Source organism: Triticum dicoccoides, chromosome 4B (assembly GCF_002162155.2).
Source record: "Triticum dicoccoides isolate Atlit2015 ecotype Zavitan chromosome 4B, WEW_v2.0, whole genome shotgun sequence".
In the NCBI taxonomy this organism is placed as follows: Eukaryota; Viridiplantae; Streptophyta; class Magnoliopsida; order Poales; family Poaceae; genus Triticum; species Triticum dicoccoides.
Window position 1 is genome coordinate 657,219,212 of NC_041387.1, and position 18,651 is coordinate 657,237,862.

The following is an 18,651-nucleotide window of genomic DNA, read 5'->3' on the forward strand; positions in this document are numbered from 1 at the left end:
CTATACAATTTTAACCAAAGGGTGGTTTGGATGCACCAGCAAGGTCGCCATGACCGTAGACAGAGCATCGTCGGAGTAGCACCCCACTAGTCGGACCTCACGGAGCCATAGCAGATAATCCATGCCGACTGGTATAATGTTGCCCCACTTCCTCATGTTGAGATGGAGGGTTCGTAGGTTGGGCATGGTCCCAGCCTCGAACACAAGTTGCTTCGGTGCCTCGAGTTCAAAGTATTCCAGAACCTGGAATAGTCCCTTGCCCAATATAACATGAGGTGCATTCAATTTGAGGTAAACAAGGGAGGGAAGCTCTCCCAGAAGATGAATCTGCTCAGTTGATGTCTCCTCAACACGCAGCTCTAGGATGCGGAGGTAATGGAGACCACCTATCCATTTGGGAACTTGGGGGAATTTCCAATCTTCAAGTCCAAGGTACTCAATATGCTGGAAGGGATTGAATAATGAGGCCAGCAAATTATTGTCTTCTTCACACAAGCAATGCAAGCTGAGGCGTTTGAGGTTATGGAGCTTTCCAATGGAGCATGCCAAAGCATCAAGTTTTGGTGTCTCCAAAAACGCCCCAAATCCCGCCAGCTCCAGTTCTGTCAGGTTGATGAGCTTGCCGAGACCCATAATATCCTCCACCGAGCTCAGTACGAGAAACCCTCGTAGGGTACGCAATGATTTCATGTTTCCGATCCCTCCAATCAGTCTTGAAGCAACTGGAAGGCACAAATAGGACAAGCGGGGCAAATGAACTATATCTGAGGGTATTTCCATCATCTCTCCACAGCTTAAGTGTATCGTCTCCAAGTAAACAAACCCTTGAAGTTCTGTTGGAAGCTCTATGCCATATGATGCTTCAACTTTCAAATACCTCAACAAAAATAACTGGCTAATGGCAGTTAAGTCAACAATCTCCTTCTCATCTACCATGACATCATAAATGTTGAGCACCCTGAGATACTTGAACAGCAAAAGGGATGGCATGTAGTTCCTGAACAGTGAAAATGATCGAACATGTACAAGTGATATGCAAGCAATAATAGTTGTGTCATATGTGGCACTTGCTCCACCCGTAGCCATGGAGCTCAGGGATAAACGACGAACCTTGTGCTTGCAGCTATGCAGCCTTTCCATGTCATCAGCATTGTATGCCACACATATAAAATTATCTTCTGCACACTTGCTTAGAATCAAATCAAGCATCAAATCATGTACTCTACATGACACCACCTCCCCCAAAAGAGTATGTTCAGGCTGAATCATGTTTCTATTGATAAGCTCATTGAAGTAACTCCTAGAAACATCCTCCAAATCTTGCCCAGGCAAATTGCTGATAAAGCCTTCAGCTATCCACTGTCGAATCAGATCAATTGTGTTGATCACATGGTCCTCAGGATACATACCAAGGTACAGAAAACAAGCCCGGAGATGAGAAGGAAGATGCGTGTAACTAAGGTTTAATATACTCTTCATATCTTCTAGTGAAGAATTTTTGGTAGACTGAGCTCGTAGAGAAGTCCTTATACCGTCCCAGTGTTTCTTTATTCTCGCTTGAGTAGCTAATAGGCCAGCTATAGTGATGATTGCAAGGGGCAATCCGCCACACTTCTTCAGAATTTCAGCAGCGGCGTCTTCAAGGTAGGGTGGACAGCCATCTTCTGATGCAAATATTCTTTTGAAAAACAATTTCTTTGAATTTTGTTTGTCCAGGGGCTTCAATTTATAAATGTACTCAGGGCCACTTTGACAAGCCGCACTAGCCACAACTTCTACCCTTGTTGTTACTATTACTCTACTCCCATTACCATCATTTGGGAAGGCATGACTGATAACATTCCATATGGATGGATCCCACAAGTCATCAACCACAATAAGGTACCTGCCAAATTGTTTACACGTTTAAAAAGTAAGATATGAATATAAACTGAAGAGAAAAGCATACAAAGTTTTTCAGTGAACTAGATCCAACATGATCTTTTGAGAAAATCATGCAAGTTTTCAATGAATTAGATTCAAATCTTGTTCCTGAAGGATCCTTTAATACGTCAGCCCAAATAACACAGCCTAACAAAGACTGATCATCGTAGGTTGGCCGACTTATTACTATAATCATTCATAGTAGGTTATCTTTCTTTCCCTACGAACCTGTAACAGCCCCCTCGTCCCTGCCTCCTCTCTCCACCTGCACGTAGATTTTTTACCCTTCTATTTCTTGGCGCAAACATGGGCATTGAGGATTTGAGGTGGAGTAATGGAATACAGTAATTAAGTTGAAAAGATGAAAAGAAAAATGGCCCAATCTTCTACATAGAGATGTCGTGGATTTTACTGGGATTTTTGTTGTCACATGTAAACAAGGTGATATTACCTTGAAGCCTAATTGCCTACTGATATTAAAAGATGGAGCAGGAGAACAAACACATGAATAGTTAAGGGTAAAACGATAGAACATGACTATTAGGGATATGGGGATATGATTTAATAGTACACTAAGAATTGTCATACTGAGTGGTAAAATTGTATCAAACTTCAAACCTATATGTAGCATATGTCTGATCACATTGAGTTCATAGATACAAGTGTCACTAAAAACTTAACCGAGTAGCCCATTACAGTGACTTCTAGAAGTTATTACCTCTTTTCCGTCAGATGTTCCGATATGTCTTCGATGATGTGTTCCACTTTGCGAGCGTAAGAAGGCTCCTTCATACGAAGTTTTGCCTCTAGGCGCTTGAGAAGCATGCTCAAATCTGGTCTTTGTGAAACTGAAAAGAATGCCTTACAATCGAATTCCCCTTTAATCTCGTCAAACACTTGCTTGGCAAGTGTAGTTTTGCCAAGACCTCCGAATCCCACAATGGACACCACCTTGAGTTCCTCCTGAGTATCCATCAACCACTTGGCAACCTCTTTCTTTGGGCCATCAATACCCACAAGGGTGGCTTTCGCATTGTTAGCCACTCGAAGATGAGGTTCAACAGCCAGAGAGACGGGGGTAGGCTTCCAATCATCAATCTTGTACCTCTCACGCCGAGCATTTGTCTCTAGAGCGCGAGTCTTAAGCTCTTCCATCTGGTCAGCAATTTGACGAAGCTCGCATAACCTCTTGTGAAGTTCAGTAGTCTCTGGGATGAAGCCTGCCTCAACATTGCCACCTCCATGTCGGCACATGAAGTCATCCATGCAATTCTCAATGTCATAGGAAATCTCCCTGACATCGTCCCTCCAGTTTTTGAGCTCTAAAGTGAGTTCAGCCTTCAGCTCCAGATCCTTGAGGACAGCATTTATGGAGTTCGACTCCTTCTCCAGGAACAATGCCTGTTTGCTTACCTCAGCGAGGAGCAGCTTGTACTTGTCGCCGATGAGCGCGGTGGATTTGCCGGGGAGGAGCTCCATCACACCAGTCGCCTCGCTCGTGATTGCTTCCATCTCCTCCCTCTCTTGGCTCATTTTGCTACCCTCGTGCTCCACCTCCAGCGCTGATGGTTGCAATTGGGATGGTGCAGCAGAAACAGCCATCGACTTCGTCTCATCCACCAGCTCAGAAACACACCTTCTCTGCAACAAAATGTAAATGGAGTTATGAGATATCATTAAAAGGAGGTAGCATGCATTTTATAACAGAAAATCGAGACATGTAGCCATATAAATGCGACATGTAGCTGATGTAGAACATGACATGGCTACCTAATGACTAGGGTGTTGGATTATAAAAAACACTAGGATTGCTTGACTAGGACATCTAACTCATGTAAGTTGATTGCTTCTTGATACATCATCTAGTTCCACATGTACTGTTGTCAAAACAAAAAAACTTATCGGAGATGTATACGTCATTACTCATTAGTGAACATACCTGGATCAAGGAAGAAACCTCAGGTTCTATATTATTCAGGAAACCCATAATACTCTCTACAGTGGGCCTCGTGTTTCTTTCACGATGGACACACCGTATTGCAATTTTGATGCATCTCTCCACTTGGTATAAATATGCTGTCACATTCCTTTTTGTCCAATATGCAAGTACCTGTGAAGTCGATGAGCACAAAGATTGACAGAACTGAAGATGCAGGAGAGTGCAGAAGTATGACAAACGGTATTTGTTCCTTGTATTAGCAAACAAAAAAGTGACAATTCGACACATGGTTGACACAGAAAAATGATTTTTTTCCAGCCTAGTAGTTATAGGATAAATCTGTATAGCTTGTTAATCAGTCCCATCGTCCCATAAATACGTCTGCCCAATATAACGCTCGATGCCCATCGCTGAATTTATTCGAGAAATGGTGGCTCATGAGCGGCGAGTGGTCCGCCGTTCTTGTGTGTGAATCGGATACGGCGGCAGGCGCGGGCTTGGTCTGGTGCAGCTCGGCAAAAACGAGGTTTGCTGGATCATGAGGATCTAGCACGATGCACTATGCGTTGGCTCGATCTCCTTGGGAGCTGCTGCCAACGAACTTCACCGAGGCGGTGCATTTGGCAGCGAGGCTGCTAGACGTTGTCATGGCACGTACGACAACCATCGACTAGACATTGGTGCGGCAGTGGTCGGAAGCAACGCGATGGCATCTTCCCTTCCAGCGTCTTCTCCTTTGGCTGGCTAGTTCTATGTGAGCAGGCCGGTAAAATGGTGGATGGTGACTATAGTGGCAGACATCGCCGATGCATTCTCTCTGAGTGAAAACTCATGATCTTGCCTTCTCCTTGATTAGAACGCGTGAATGGCGGTTCCTTCTTGAAGGTATTGTCTTGGAGAGTTACACCCTTTGTCTACTACTAATATGTTGTCATAGGTTTGGTGGTACGATTTGGCGATGATGTCGCAAGGCATGTCCTATATGGAAAGTCTACAAAAACATTATCTCTTTGTAAGCCGTTTGTGGCATTATCATTAACTAATAATATATGGCAGTGTGCATCACTCGATGCAGAGACTAAGAGTCTCTCCCTCTTTCCAACAAGAAAAGCTCGAGTTGAAAATATTCTTTTTCTTACATGATCAGTAAATTCTGCGTCCTCCACCTCCCTGAATTTGACGTAACCTTGAGGTCCTGCCATTATGTCTATGATAGTAACACCTAAACCGAAAATATCCGTCTTGTCTGAAACCTCGCTTTGCTTTCTTAATTCTGGTGGCATGTACTTCCTGCATGATGTCATAAAATTATTATGGACACGATCAGTATAAAGAAAACATCATCGATTTGGTTACATGAGAAAAAGAGTCATTTGAAAATGAGACATTCGCATTCCACGGTGCACTTACATTGTTCCTGCAACTGTTTCGACAGTCACATGGCTACGACTTCCTGTGAAGATCCTCGACAATCCAAAATCCGCAATTTTTGGTGCCATGTATTTGTCTAGTAATATGTTAGCAGGTTTTAGATCCAGGTGAAGAATTAAGTTCTGGTGAAGACAATATAAACCTTCGCATATCCCTTTTATGATTTTGTAGTGTGTGCACCAATCATTTCCCAGAGATTGCTCTGCATAAGTAGACAATGCAACTGTTACAGTATTCCCCACATGTCAAATTAAGGATTTTTTTTTGAGAAATGCCATGTTAAGGAATTTAATTTACTTAAACAGAAGAGAGAAGGGCCTAAAGTGAAGTGCCACCTTACCAGAAAGGCGTTTCTCTAGGCTTCCACCTTCCATGTATTCAAAGCAAAGAACTTTGTATATGTGGTTACCAAAAACTGGTCCGCCTGCACCTTTTGGCTCGTAATATTTCTTCTGCACCTCATTGCAATAACCAACTAACTGTACAATGTTTGGATGATTGAAGACCTTCATATGGTTTTTGAGTTCACTCATAAATTGTTCGTCATCAATTCCTTTTGCCGCATGAAGCAACTTCACAGCAATCGCATCCCCTTTGTAAACTGCCTGTTTGGCATAACTAATTAATTTGGAAAAATATATTACCATGTATATCGTCAATTCTTTCTAATTTTGAGTCTGTTATGTCAAAATTTCAAGTTTTGCTAATTTTGAAGTGGTTTATTTACGTATAAGTTCAGTGTTTGAAATATGCCCTAGAGGCAATAATAAAATGGTTATTATTGTATTTCCTTATTCATGATAATTGTCTATTGTTCATGCTATAATTGTATTAACTGGAAACGTAATACATGTGTGAATACATAGACCACACATGTCCCTAGTGAGCCTCTAGTTGACTAGCTCGTTGATCAATAGATGGTTATGGTTTCCTGACCATGGACATTGGATGTCATTGATAACGGGATCACGTCATTAGGGGAATGATGTGATGGACAAGACTCATTCCTAAGCATAGCACAAGATCGTGTAGTTCATTTGCTAAACCTTTTCTAATGTCAAGTATCATTTCCTTAGACCATGACATTGTGTAACTCCCGGATACCGTAGGAATGCTATGGGTGTACCAAACGTCACAACGTAACTGGATGGCTACAAAGGTACACTACATGTATCTCCGAAAGTGTCTGTTGGGTTGGCACGAATCGAGACTGAGATTTGTCACTCCGTATGACGGAGAGGTATCTTTGGGCCCACTCGGTAATGCATCATCATAATAAGCTCAATGTGACTAAGTAGTAGTCACGGGATCATGCATTATGGAACGAGTAAAGAGACTTGCCGGTAATGAGATTGAACAGGGTATAGGGATACCGCCGATTGAATCTCGGGCAAGTAACATACCAATGGACAAAGGGAATTGTATACGGAATTGATTGAATCCTCGACATCGTGGTTCATCCGATGAGATCATCATGGAACATGTGGGAGCCAACATGGGTATCTAGATCCCGCTATTGGTTATTGGCCGGAGAACGTCTTGGTCATGTCTGCATGGTTCCTGAACCCATAGGGTCTACACACTTAAGGTTCGGTGACGCTAGAGTTGTTATGGGAAATAGTATGTGGTTACCGAAGGTAGTTCGGAGTCTCGGATGTGATCCCGGACGTCACGAGGAGTTCTGAAATGGTCCGACGGTGAAGATCGATATATTGGACGAAGGGTAGTGGAGTCTGGAAGTGTTCCGGGGGTACCAGGCTATGGCCAGCATGACCGAAAGGTGTTTCGGGAGCCTCGGCAAGTGTTGGAGGGCCTCATGGGCCAAAGTGGAAGGGGCAAACCAGCCCACTAAGGGGTGGTGCGCTCCCACACCCTTTCCCACGTTATTTGGGGAGGTGGGGCGCCTCCACCTGGCTTGGGAGGCAATCCTCCACCTGCTTGGCTTGGGGGGCAAGTCTCCCTAGGATTTTCCCTAGGGAGATCCAATCTGCTTGGCCGCTGCCCCCTAGGGGAAACCCTAGGGTGCCTCCCCCTCTCCTCTTGCCCCTAGTGGAGGGGTGGGAGGGCAGCCGCACCTCTTCCCTGGCGCAGCCCTCTCCCTCCTCCAACACCTCCTCCTCCTCCGTAGTGCTTGACGAAGCCCTGCTGGAGAACCACGAGCTCCACCACCACCACGCCGTCGTGCTGTCGGAGCTCTCCCTCAACTTCTCCTCTCTCCTTGCTGGATCAAGAAGGAGGAGACGTCCCCGGGCTGTACGTGTGTTGAACGCGGAGGCGCCGTCCATTCGGCGCTAGATCGGATCTTCCGCGATTTGAATCGCCGCGGGTACGACTCCATCAACCGCGTTCTAGTAACGCTTCCGCTTAACGATCTTCAAGGGTATGAAGATGCTCATCCTCTCCCTCTCTTGTTGCTAGAATCTCCATAGATTGATCTTGGTGATGCGTGGAAAATTTTGAATTATTGCTACGTTCCCCAACATGCAGGGCCTCTTCTGTTTTTCTGGCTCAAACTGTGGGCTGTGGGGCCTTCAAAATTGTAGTCGAATCACCGGTTCATTATGTATATGCGATTTAACTTGATCATCGATAAGATCAATCAATAACATATGAGATGTATGTCATAAGAAGCATACCGTCGAGTACATATTTGAAAGAAGTTTCCAATGTTATAATTTTGACAGTATACATCTCATATCTTATTAATCTTATTGATGGTTAAAGTAAATCTCAAAATATGTATATCCGAATAGAGGGAGTACTAGCACCGGCGGAGCTACGTGAGGGCAAACTTGTGCCCTGGCCCGCCCATGATTGGAGAAAAACGAACTATATACATGTGAAGTATGCTCAGCTCACTAGCCTAGTCCATGATCTATACGTGAGGGCAAACTCTTGCTCAGGGCATCTCCAGCCGCGCCCCCAGTAAGGCCTCCCCAGGCATTTTTTTTTTGCGCCGACGCCGAAAAAACGGCCCAGTCGCGCCCCCAGGAGCTCGATTTTCGCCCGCTTGGGCCGAAAACAGCGCCGGCGGACCCAGCCCGAACCCGGCGCGTTGGGGGGCGCCCGGGGGCGCCGGGGCGAGCTGTTTTGGCGCGAAAAAGAAGTGGGCCAGCCGCGTCAGCGACTCGGCGCCTCGTCTTCCCCCAACGGCCTCGGTTTCCCGCGGGGAATCAATGACAAGGCTGCCGCCGGTCAGCCTTGCCATTGATTCCTCACGGGCGGCGCTTCACGGGGCGGCGCGCCGACGCCTCCCTTCCCTCGAACGCGTACACACGGGGCGTACACACGGGCGCGGCCCGGCTATAAAAGCCAGCGGCCTCCACTCGCCTGTGCCCAAACCAGTCCCCCCTCGCCGCCGTCCAACCCCTCCCTCTCCCTGCCTCTCCCGAGCGCCGCCCTCCGGCCCCTCCCTCTACCTCTCCCGAGCCCGCCCCGCCCGCCGTTGCCATGGCAGAACGCTTCCCCGGAGACGAGGCGGCGGCCAACGGCTTCGGCCGTCGTTTGCTTCGCGAACAGGAGTCCTGGCTCCTGTTCCAGGCGAACATCCCGGCGCGCCGGACATGCGCGCCGGGCCATCAGGGTTTAGGCTCAGCGCCAGGGGAGTACACATTCCCCCGTTGCCCGACGCCGTGGCGAAGCCGAAGTACTTCACCGAGGAGGTCGAGATCGCGCGCGCCTCCCTCACCGACGGCCAACTCTCCCTCCCCCAGTACGCCGCCGACAACCACGCGGCCTGGTCGGCGTATTTCGAGCGCCGCCAGCAGCAGCGGTTGGCGTCCACCAACGGCGCGCCGGTGGTCGGCGGCCGGCAGAACAGTGAGGGGCGCCACCTCTGGTGGGGCGTCCTCGGTCGCACACTCGAGGGCGTGCTCACGTACCTCGAGGGCGGCAACGACCCGCCGTTGGCGTACCCCCCGGCGCAGCACCGACGCGTCGGGCCATGGGCGCCAAGGAGGTTCGGCTCCTCCTCCTCCTCTTCTTCCTCCCGATCCTCGTCGCAGTCCTCTGGCACTCCGGCCCTGCTCGGCTTCAAGGCCGAGCCTGCGGCGGAGTCGCCGCTCGGCCGGCGCACTCGCAGCGCCGGCATCGTCATCAACGAGGGCGGCCGGCGCGCCTCATCCTCGTCGGCTCCTCCGTGCTTCGTCAAGCCAAAGACGGAGCCGGGGCTGGCGCCGGTGAAGACGGAGCCGGGGCTTGCGCCGGTGAAGACGGAGCCGGGGCTTGCGCCGGTGAAGGCGGAGTTCGACGACGACGACACGGCCCTAGAATGGGCGCGCCAGGACTCCATTGCGATGGAGAAGGCGCGCCGGGAGAAGGTGAAGGAGCGCCCGCGCGCCGCCCTGCGCCGCTTCGAAGAGCGCCGACGCGGCCGCGATGAAGACGGGGTCGTCGTCCTACGCGACAGCGACGACGACGACGACGACGCGCCGCCGCCAGTCCGCCATGGCGACGCCGGGTCCAGCAGGGGCGCCCGCGTCAAGGAGGAGAAGGCCGACGAAGACGACGATGGCGGCGACGACTTCAGCGCCTTTCTTTTTTAGATTAGGTTTTAATGTCATGAAAATGGCGAATTTCACCGAAATTTGCCATGTTTGGCCGAAATTTAACTAGTTTTTATCATAACTTCGCCGAACGTCTCATCTTTTTTTAATACGCGCCTAGGGGCAGCCCTGGGGGCCAACGGTTGGGGGCCGACTCACCCCAGGGCCATTTTTTGCGCCGGCTCGCCCCGAGGCGGCCCTTTTTGACACCCCCTGGGGGGCCAACGGCTGGAGATGCCCTCGGCATGGCCCGCCCAGCGAGTTCTTTGTAGCGCCGCCACTGAGTACCAGTATGTGGTCGGCCACATGGTAGTTCTCCCACGGTCTTGTCCGAGAGCCTCCAATAACTGGTTGTCAACCATGGTCAGCGGTCCAGCTCCACGGGATCTACCAACCCCTCCACCCGCCGCAAGTAAATACTACAATCTGACCGGTGGGCCCTTCTTTCAGAGCTAATTTGACAAAATATGCCACACCCGACCGTGGTAGCAACATGGTCCCGCTGCGACATTTCATCGAACATCACACATGTACTGTCAATATCAGTGCAATGTCAACATCGGTGGGCAGAGGCGTCACCAAGGCCATGGAGGTCGAGGTGTGAACGAGGAAGGTGAATGAGGGCCTGTTTGGTTCCAATAAGTCACCTGACTTATAAGTCAGGTGACTTAAAACCAGTGACTTATAAGTCATGCCTGTTTGGTTGTCACCTGACTTATAAGTCACCTGCCACACCTTTCCACACTAATCAACATCATGCAGGTGGTGGGACCCACGCAAAAGAGGGTGACTTATAAGTTTTAAGTTGGGGTGGAGCAACTTATGACTTATAAGTTGGGGTGACTTATAAGTCGGGTCTGTTTGGCAAAATAAGTCACTTTTTTCACTTTTCGACTTATAAGTTGGTGACTTATTTGGAACCAAACAGGCCCTGAGTCGAGGGCGTGGTCCATCACTTTCTTTAGTGACTTGACTTCTCGGTTTCACCACGGCTTGCTTCCCTGCCACGTCCACCTAGCTCTGGTGACTCAGTCTCTAGAACAACTCCATCACGGATAAAGGAGAGCAGGGGAGGGAAATGGCAACAAGGCGGGCACTAGAGGCGCACCACCCCCGGACACGGGGATGGCCGGGTGATCACACTACCTTCCGGCAAGGTGGATAACCGGGTTACTGTCGGGTCGTGCAGGGAATGGAGCCCGCACGTTTGCTGCATTGTGGACATGTGTGACGACTCCGCCTGTGGATGGCGAACAACCGACGAGCCGGTGCTCGCCGCGGCCATGCGGTGGCTGTAAGAGTGGTCGGCGTGGGGCGACCAAACCCTAGCATGAGGAGGGCCTGTAGCGTCGCCTGATGCGTGGCCTTGGCAACGATGGCCTTGTTCTCCTAAGTGTCAGACTTTTGCTGCACGACGGCAACATCGATGGTGGTCTGCGGCGGCTTTCCTCTGTGCCTCCCTGGCCCTCCAGCCAGCCCTCTTCCCCGATTCTCGGACAAGCTCCTCCGACGTGAGAACTTTGTTGGGCTTCTTCCTCTTCGGGCACACGGGACGGGCGGCAGTGGCGGTCATATGGCGTTGGCGGTGGCTTTTGGCGCGGCAGTCATGGTAGGAGGAGGAGGGGGGAGGAAGGGAGAAAATGGGGAGGAAGTGCCCCTGACAGGCAGGTCAGCGGGAGGACATGGGCCGGCGTCGCGCGCATCCACGCCTTGTTCGTTTGGATGCAAATCCGACTCAAATTTGGGCCAGAATTGGATCGCGGATGGATGAAAAACAGATAGCGTCGGCGTGTTTGGCCGTGTTTTCAGTCCCTTTGTACGCAAATGGACAGGAACGGACTTAATGCGGTCGTGCCTTGGAGTTGCCCTTATCTCCATTAGCAACCACACAGGAAAAAAAATTGGGGCAACCTTATCCCTTTGGCAATTTTTCAATTCAGCCCTTTAGTTTTTGATATGTACATATTAATATCTCTAGTACATGTTCAACCCAGGCGACGCCACGTTTATGTTTATGAATTATGCACAAGAGGTTTGCCGAGTGTAACACTCGGCAAAGCCTTGTCCCCTTTGCCGAGTGCAACACTTGGCAAAGTTTCGACGACAGATGGCATTGACGCTGTTTGAACCGTTCTGTCCATGTTATTTATTTGTCGAGAACATTTTTTTGCACTCGGCATTCTTTTCACGTGTTTTTTTGAGTGCCCGTGAAAAAGAACTCGACAAACTTAACATTGTCAACGGGCACCAAGTCGAGTCGTGTTGTGGAGTGTTGCACTCGGCAAAGCCTTTGCCGAGTGCCCTGGGCACTCGCAAAAGAAAAAGAATAAGTAAAACTAAGACCTATTTAGCCACAACACAAACGCAGTGCGTTATTTTCAGTTCATTCAGAAAGTAGACTAACTGAAAGTGTTTTCCTACTAAACCAAGTTTAACACAACATTTCACCTCCTTAAACTTGGTGTACTGAGTTCGGGTCCATCATGCTGATTTTCTTATTCAGTTCCTGAAACCTGAACTTCGGCAGACTAGCCTCCTCTGGTCCTGCCCGTGGAGGTCACCAAGCTTACCGCCAAGGGTTGCCACCCGTGCCGGCTAGCCTTGGCGTCAGCGTCGTGCTCCCCGCTGCTGAACACGCCAGTGTCGGCGTCGTGCTCCCACACCTCCACATATTGTTAGCTTAATCTTGATTACTTGTATCTACGTATTTGCTTTTGTTCAGCATGTAGTTAATTGCTAGGGAGCTGCAGGCAGATGGAACTTCATTTGAACGCGCAAGAGGTGAGATGCTGAGGTGCCGCGCTATGTGGTGCAAGGCGAGATGCCATGGTGCCGTGTGTGAAACGGACGGACGAGACCTCAAGCCAATGATCATCAAAGTGTTGCAGCCGAGTGAAGCTGAGTTCTGTTGCATGCGACACGCAAGCTAGTTTGTTTGGTCCTAGTAATAGCTAGAGTTTGTTAGCTGCATGCGTGTGATTATGGCCCGGTCATCTGCCGTTGAGGATAGGGGCGTGAGGCCAACCCCTGTATATATATGTTGCACTTAACAAAGAAGGAGGCCGTGAGGGCTGGGAGAAAAACATGTAGCCACGGTGATAACCAAGGAAGTGTCTTTGGCAAAGTTGTTCCTCTTCCTTGGTTCATGTGTGTGTGTGTTTTCTCTGAGTTATTTTCATGGTGTGAGTTCTTGAGAGAAGCAGCAAGAGTTGTGAGAGGTTGAAAAAGAGGGGCGTTGCGAGAGGTGGCGCCAACACATATCAGCATGACGGCCGGTGGAGGGAACACAACCCTAGGTTAGAGGTATAGGCGCATCAGCTAGGCTTCAACGTGAATGTTATTACACGGCAATCAATGATATCTGTAAAGTCATGTCCCAACGTGGGCGACCCAGGGGATCCCTAGCCGCCGTCCTCTCGGCCCTCCTCCGCCTCCACCTATCCTCGCCGCCGTCCGCAGCGCCGCCGGGCAAAGCTTAGCCTGCTGGGCGGCGGCGGGCGTCTCTTCCCCTTGTCCATCGCAGCTGGCCCGGGGCAGCCAGATCGGACGGGGCGCCAGGCTAGCGTGGGGTCGGGCGGCGCGGCGGGCGGGTTTCTTGGCGACGTTGTGCGCTGCGCGGCGGCGGCGGTGGCCTGCTCGCGGCGTGGTGACGGCTGCGTGTTGGGCAAGATCGGTGGTCACGGGCGCTGCCGGGTTTAGATCGGATCCATCTGGGTCTTGGGCTTGAACGCCGGTGGCCGCCGTGGGGTGGTGGTGGTCGTCGCTGACCATGCTGGATCGCTGGATTCGGCACCTGGAGATCTACGATGGATACTTCTCGATCCTCCTTCATGGTGGGTTGAACCCCATGGCCCTCGCATCTCTGCAGGTTTCGGTTCGTGGTCCGTTGCCGGATCTGAAGTCGACGGAGGTTTGGCGGTATAGGATGGGGACCGGAGGAAACTTTGATCGGCTTGCTCGATCCGGCATCGGCGGCGTCTCTCGGCGATGTTACCCTCCGTGGAGGCGATGTCGAGGTCTCTCCTATCCACCTCGAACTCCTTCCGGACGAAAGTCCAAAATTCAGTCTGGATTGGGCGGCAGCAGCGTCCTTGGCGTCGTACCCTCCATGGAGGCGCCGTCTTGGGAGGTTCTGCTGTTCGGCGGAGAGATGTTGTGGGTGACTCCGCGTAGCTCCAACAGCGGCGACGGTCTGGAGGTTGCCAAGAGGTGCGGTGTTGTTTCTACCGAGTCGATGACGACGAGTATTGGCGGCATGGTGCAGCTGGATATCAATGACAGATGCGGCTGGATGAACGAGCGCAGGACGGTGGCGCTGTCTGGCACCATGGTGGCGTCGACAGCTGACCCGGCAAGGTCTTTGCGTTGGTACTTGCTCTGAAGAAGGTTAGGTGGATGACGGCGGCGGTAGCCTCAGTAAGTGCGCCAGACCGGTGTGTGACCCATTCCCGGTATGTGGCTGGGATGGGGCATCCGACATTAGATGTTAGGTTTTGGTGCGATGACCGTTTGGTATTAGGCTCGGACATTCGGCACCCCTGCATCAAGGGGATAGGAGAAGCGACAGGTGTCGCCGAGATGGTGGCTTCAGGCTTACTGATGTAATGCGTTGTAAGGTTTCTGAGAATAATTAATAAAATGGCTGCATGCATCGCTCAGATGCAGAGGCCGGGGGAATCCTCCTTTTCTAAAAAAGAAGTCATGTCCCAACACAGGTGGTTTTTGGACAGAAAAAAAAGTTAAACCGATGGTTTTTTAAAAACCGAACCCCAATTGTGATAGTTTCACATAATTAAGTCTGACACAATCATAGAAGGCAATGTGATCAACAGGTTAAAAAGACATAATTAGAATTCTGTAATGTTATAATTTTGCTGTAATATCTCACTATAACGTTTTTTCGCGAGATATCTCACTATAACGTTGTAAATGGAAATTAACATAACAACATCATCGAACATAGAAAAGGTAAAAGCTCATAATTTTAAAAGGCTGAGAAATATTAAGTTACCTTGTAAACATCTCCATACCCACCACTTCCAATTTTTAACGAGTCTGAGAAATTCTCCGTAATCGTTTCCAAGATATGTAACGGTATCTCTAATGGTGTATATCTATCCATATTTGAAGGATATATAAGCTAGCTTGGGCCTTCTCTGCATACACCAAAAGAATCATGCAAGAAAGAAGTCAGTTCACATTTTGGGAGCGACCACAGTATTTACAGTTTTTGATGATTTCTTGAACGGGATTTCAAGAGCAGGATTTCTCCAAAAAGGGTAAGTGGCATACCATGTTTAATTTTTTTATCGAAACCACTAGTCATGGGTATCGTTTAAAGTTTACTTTGCCTTTCGTGGCGACTGGTGACACGTGTCATATGAGAGGCTATGTACGTGTTTCTTTTTTGTTGTGAGATTCAAATTTCAAATCAAATTATCTTTTGAATCGAGAGTCCAGATTATGAACCGTTTTCACCATTGCGTTCCTTACGTCGATATTCGAAATTACATTTCCACGGAAATACAGTTGAACTTACCGTAGTAGTGCATGTGTACTTCCCATGTTGCGTGTGTTTGTATATGTGTGTGTACTTCTCAAAATAGTGTGTGTGTTTGTTTTTGTGTCTTAACTTCCAGTGTGCTTGTACTTCCTACTGTAGTTTATTTGTACTTTTGGTTTTAACGTGTCTATACTTCTCACATTAGTGTGTGTTTGCATTTGTGTGTATGCTTCCAATGTTTGTGTGTACTTCCTAACATTACTAACAAAATCAGAAAAACAGAATCATCAATTGCAAATATACCAACATTACAAAAAAAAACACTTCTTCATTTTTTTTCTAACATTTCTAACAAATTAATATTATACAGATTATTTACAAATAGTACAATCACCCACTAAAATTATACAATAACTCAGAAAACAGTAGTGTCACTCACAAAAAGATACTAACAACAATAGTAACATCATTCATAAGAATATATTATTACTAACAAAAAAACAAACATACATATGAGAAATATTCACAAAGATTACACAGTATCATTTATACCTCAGCGTCAAGATATCGGTCCAAAAATAAAATACGTGTCACAATGTTTCCGAATAATTTCCGCCCACATCAACATATCACTATCACCATTTCAATAGAGTCCACCTATTTTCATATGAGCATACATATTAGCCATGGTAATTTTTTTGCAAATAAATTCATTAACGTAGGGATTGCATGTACAAAATCATTACCTCAAAATGGAGAGCAAAGATCAACACACAATATCTTCAACTACGTCATCTCCTCTTATCGTACTAAGATGGTCCAAAATTTCCTAATTACGGACATTATTGAACTAATTAGAATTTATCCAGCATGGCAGAAAAATGTACTAGTCAAGTTTTCTTAATGTGCACAATTCCTACGCTAAATGCTCTAAAACTTGTACGGAAATAGATAATTACGTATTAGCGACGTCAGTAAATAATATATTGGCATTAGATAGAAATAGCATTGGCCTAATACTTCTTCAACTACATCATGTCAAAATTTTAATTCTAAATGGTACATATCTTGGGGAAGATTTCTAAGAGCTAATACGACATGACATAGCTAATTGCGCCTCAATAAACAGCTAAACTACACCGTGCATGTCAAAAATAATTGGTGCATTACATAGCTCGTACCTTGGTGTGCAACTTCTTCGGTAACTCCGGGTTTAACATCCAACTACAAGACGTCCAAAACCCATCTCCGAAACGCTAATCAAATTCCTAAAACAGCAGAAAATAAGTAGTTAAGAACTAATCAAACGTAACAAATATGCTTTGCATGTGCAAAAGAAAATACGAATATGGTAGATCTTACCTTGATCTATATTTTCTTCAATTGCAACATCTTCTAAATCCGCCTCTAAATTGCTTCAAATTATGGTCAAAGTAACTATTTTCTGCTGCTCTTCATACGCTATAACACACAGAGAAATGAGAGGTGGGGGAGGGAAATTACTGGCTGTGCACGGGTGGTCCGGGACGCACTTTAAAGCACAAAATGAGATAGGGAGGGGCAAACTGTCGGCACATAATGCCAAGAGGCAAAGCACTTTGCGCCCCCGTGCCCAACAGTGCATCGTTTTCTACAGATTCCTCATCCATTTAATTTTGCCTGGACACAGAAAGTATTTGCAGCCGGGGAAGTATCTTGTTACAAAACATTATCTATGTTTAGGATATAGGAACATGACCCATCGTTGTATAACTAACTGGCTTGAATTAGCTTGTAACCATACAGTTTTGAATGGAAAATCATCAACGCCTGGGAAAGCATTCTGTGGATGTGGCCTTAGCTGACTTGGGCACTATTGCCTTCCGCCGTACCTTCGGGGCGGTGGAGCTCGAGCAATGGGATGACTTGCTCGAGTGTATTGCCCTCCACTCCTCCCTGAAAGCCGATTCGTTGTCTTCGCATCTCGAGCCAAGCGGTAAATTCTTGACTAGATCCCTCTATCAGGCGATTGTTCCCACTCCTGACCCGGTGGACCTATCGGTGCTTTGGGAGATCAAACTCCCCTTGAAAATCCGCATATTCCTCTAGCAGTGGGTCCGAGGCCGCCTCCCGTCGGGTACGGAGGTCCGCAAACGTAATGGTCCTGGAGATGGCCTCTGCCCCATTTGTTTGGTACCGAAAGACTGCAGCTCAGTTCCTATGGAGCTGCTTTCGTGAGGTGGTTGGCGGCAACTGGTGCCACGACAGCCTCCCGGATTTGTTTGGGGAGGTGCTTAGACTCCCCGGTACTAGCCGCCCCTCCACGTGGGTGGCTTTGGGTATCCTAGCGTGGACCCTCTGGTGTAACCGCAATAAATAGAACGCGTGATTCCGTGCCGTGACTGATGTGATCTATAAAATGTGTGGCTTTTTACAGCTCTGGAGACCGCTTAGCAAGCGGCGAGACCGAGACATCATCGACAACATCATTGCTGGTCTTCGTTCTTCGGCGTCGGCCTTTGCTCCACCGCCGCCACCACTTCCACCACCTCCCGAGCCGGATTAGCTTCTTTTTAGCTTTGTTTGGGGCTTGTCCTGTTGTGCCTCCAGCGTGACTTTATGACTTGATTGTACTCTGTACTGATGTGTTGGATGCTCGGTTCGTTGCTTTATAATATAAAGCGGGGGAAACCCTTTTTCTTAAAGCACTCAAACTTACTTAATAGTTACTTGTAGACATACTTAAACATATAAAATCAAATTGCGCTGTACTAGAAAAAATAGAGATGTTGCCGAAATACATACCTATACAGTATCAAATCCAGCCCCTCATGGAGGGATCCATGCTTCCGCAAATCTTCTTGTGCCTGTGCCCTTAGCGTGGCCATGACGGCTGATGAAAAGGCTTGATTACGCCCTGCCCTATCTATCCTGGGTGTGGACGACGCGGAACAGAAACAGAACGGCTGTTTGCGTAGATGCGGTTATTGCGCATGGTCAATCAATCGGTGATTCGATTGATGCGTCCATCACGGGAAACTAATGCTATTTGGGCTAATTGTCTTGGGCTTGGGCTAGCAAGCAATGTTGGATACGTAGAATCAAGGCCTATGCCTTTGCTAATAGCCGGAACTAAACAAAGATTGTACAGCAGATTTAGTACTTCCCCCTCTGAAGACTACTCCCTCCGTTCCAAAATAGATGACTTAACATTATACTAAAGTTAATACAAAATTGAGTAATCTATTTTGAAACGAAGGGAGTAGTTGAGTGCACGTGCATTGCCACAGGCCGATAAATATAGGCATAGAGACGTTAATCAAAACATTGTT

General features: G+C 48.1%; 1 protein-coding gene across 1 annotated transcript; it reads right to left on the reverse strand.

Annotated features, from left to right (window-relative positions):
- On the reverse strand, window positions 1-13,608 carry LOC119293002 (disease resistance protein RGA5-like). Its single transcript, XM_037571622.1, has 6 exons — window positions 13,275-13,608; window positions 5,273-5,369; window positions 5,002-5,152; window positions 2,642-3,564; window positions 1,672-1,885; window positions 1-1,395 (listed from the first exon to the last, which is right to left on the reverse strand). Exons 1-6 carry the CDS (start codon window positions 13,606-13,608, stop codon window positions 1-3), a joined length of 3,114 nt encoding a protein of 1,037 aa, XP_037427519.1.
- Between the last annotated feature and the right edge of the window lie 5,043 nt (window positions 13,609-18,651).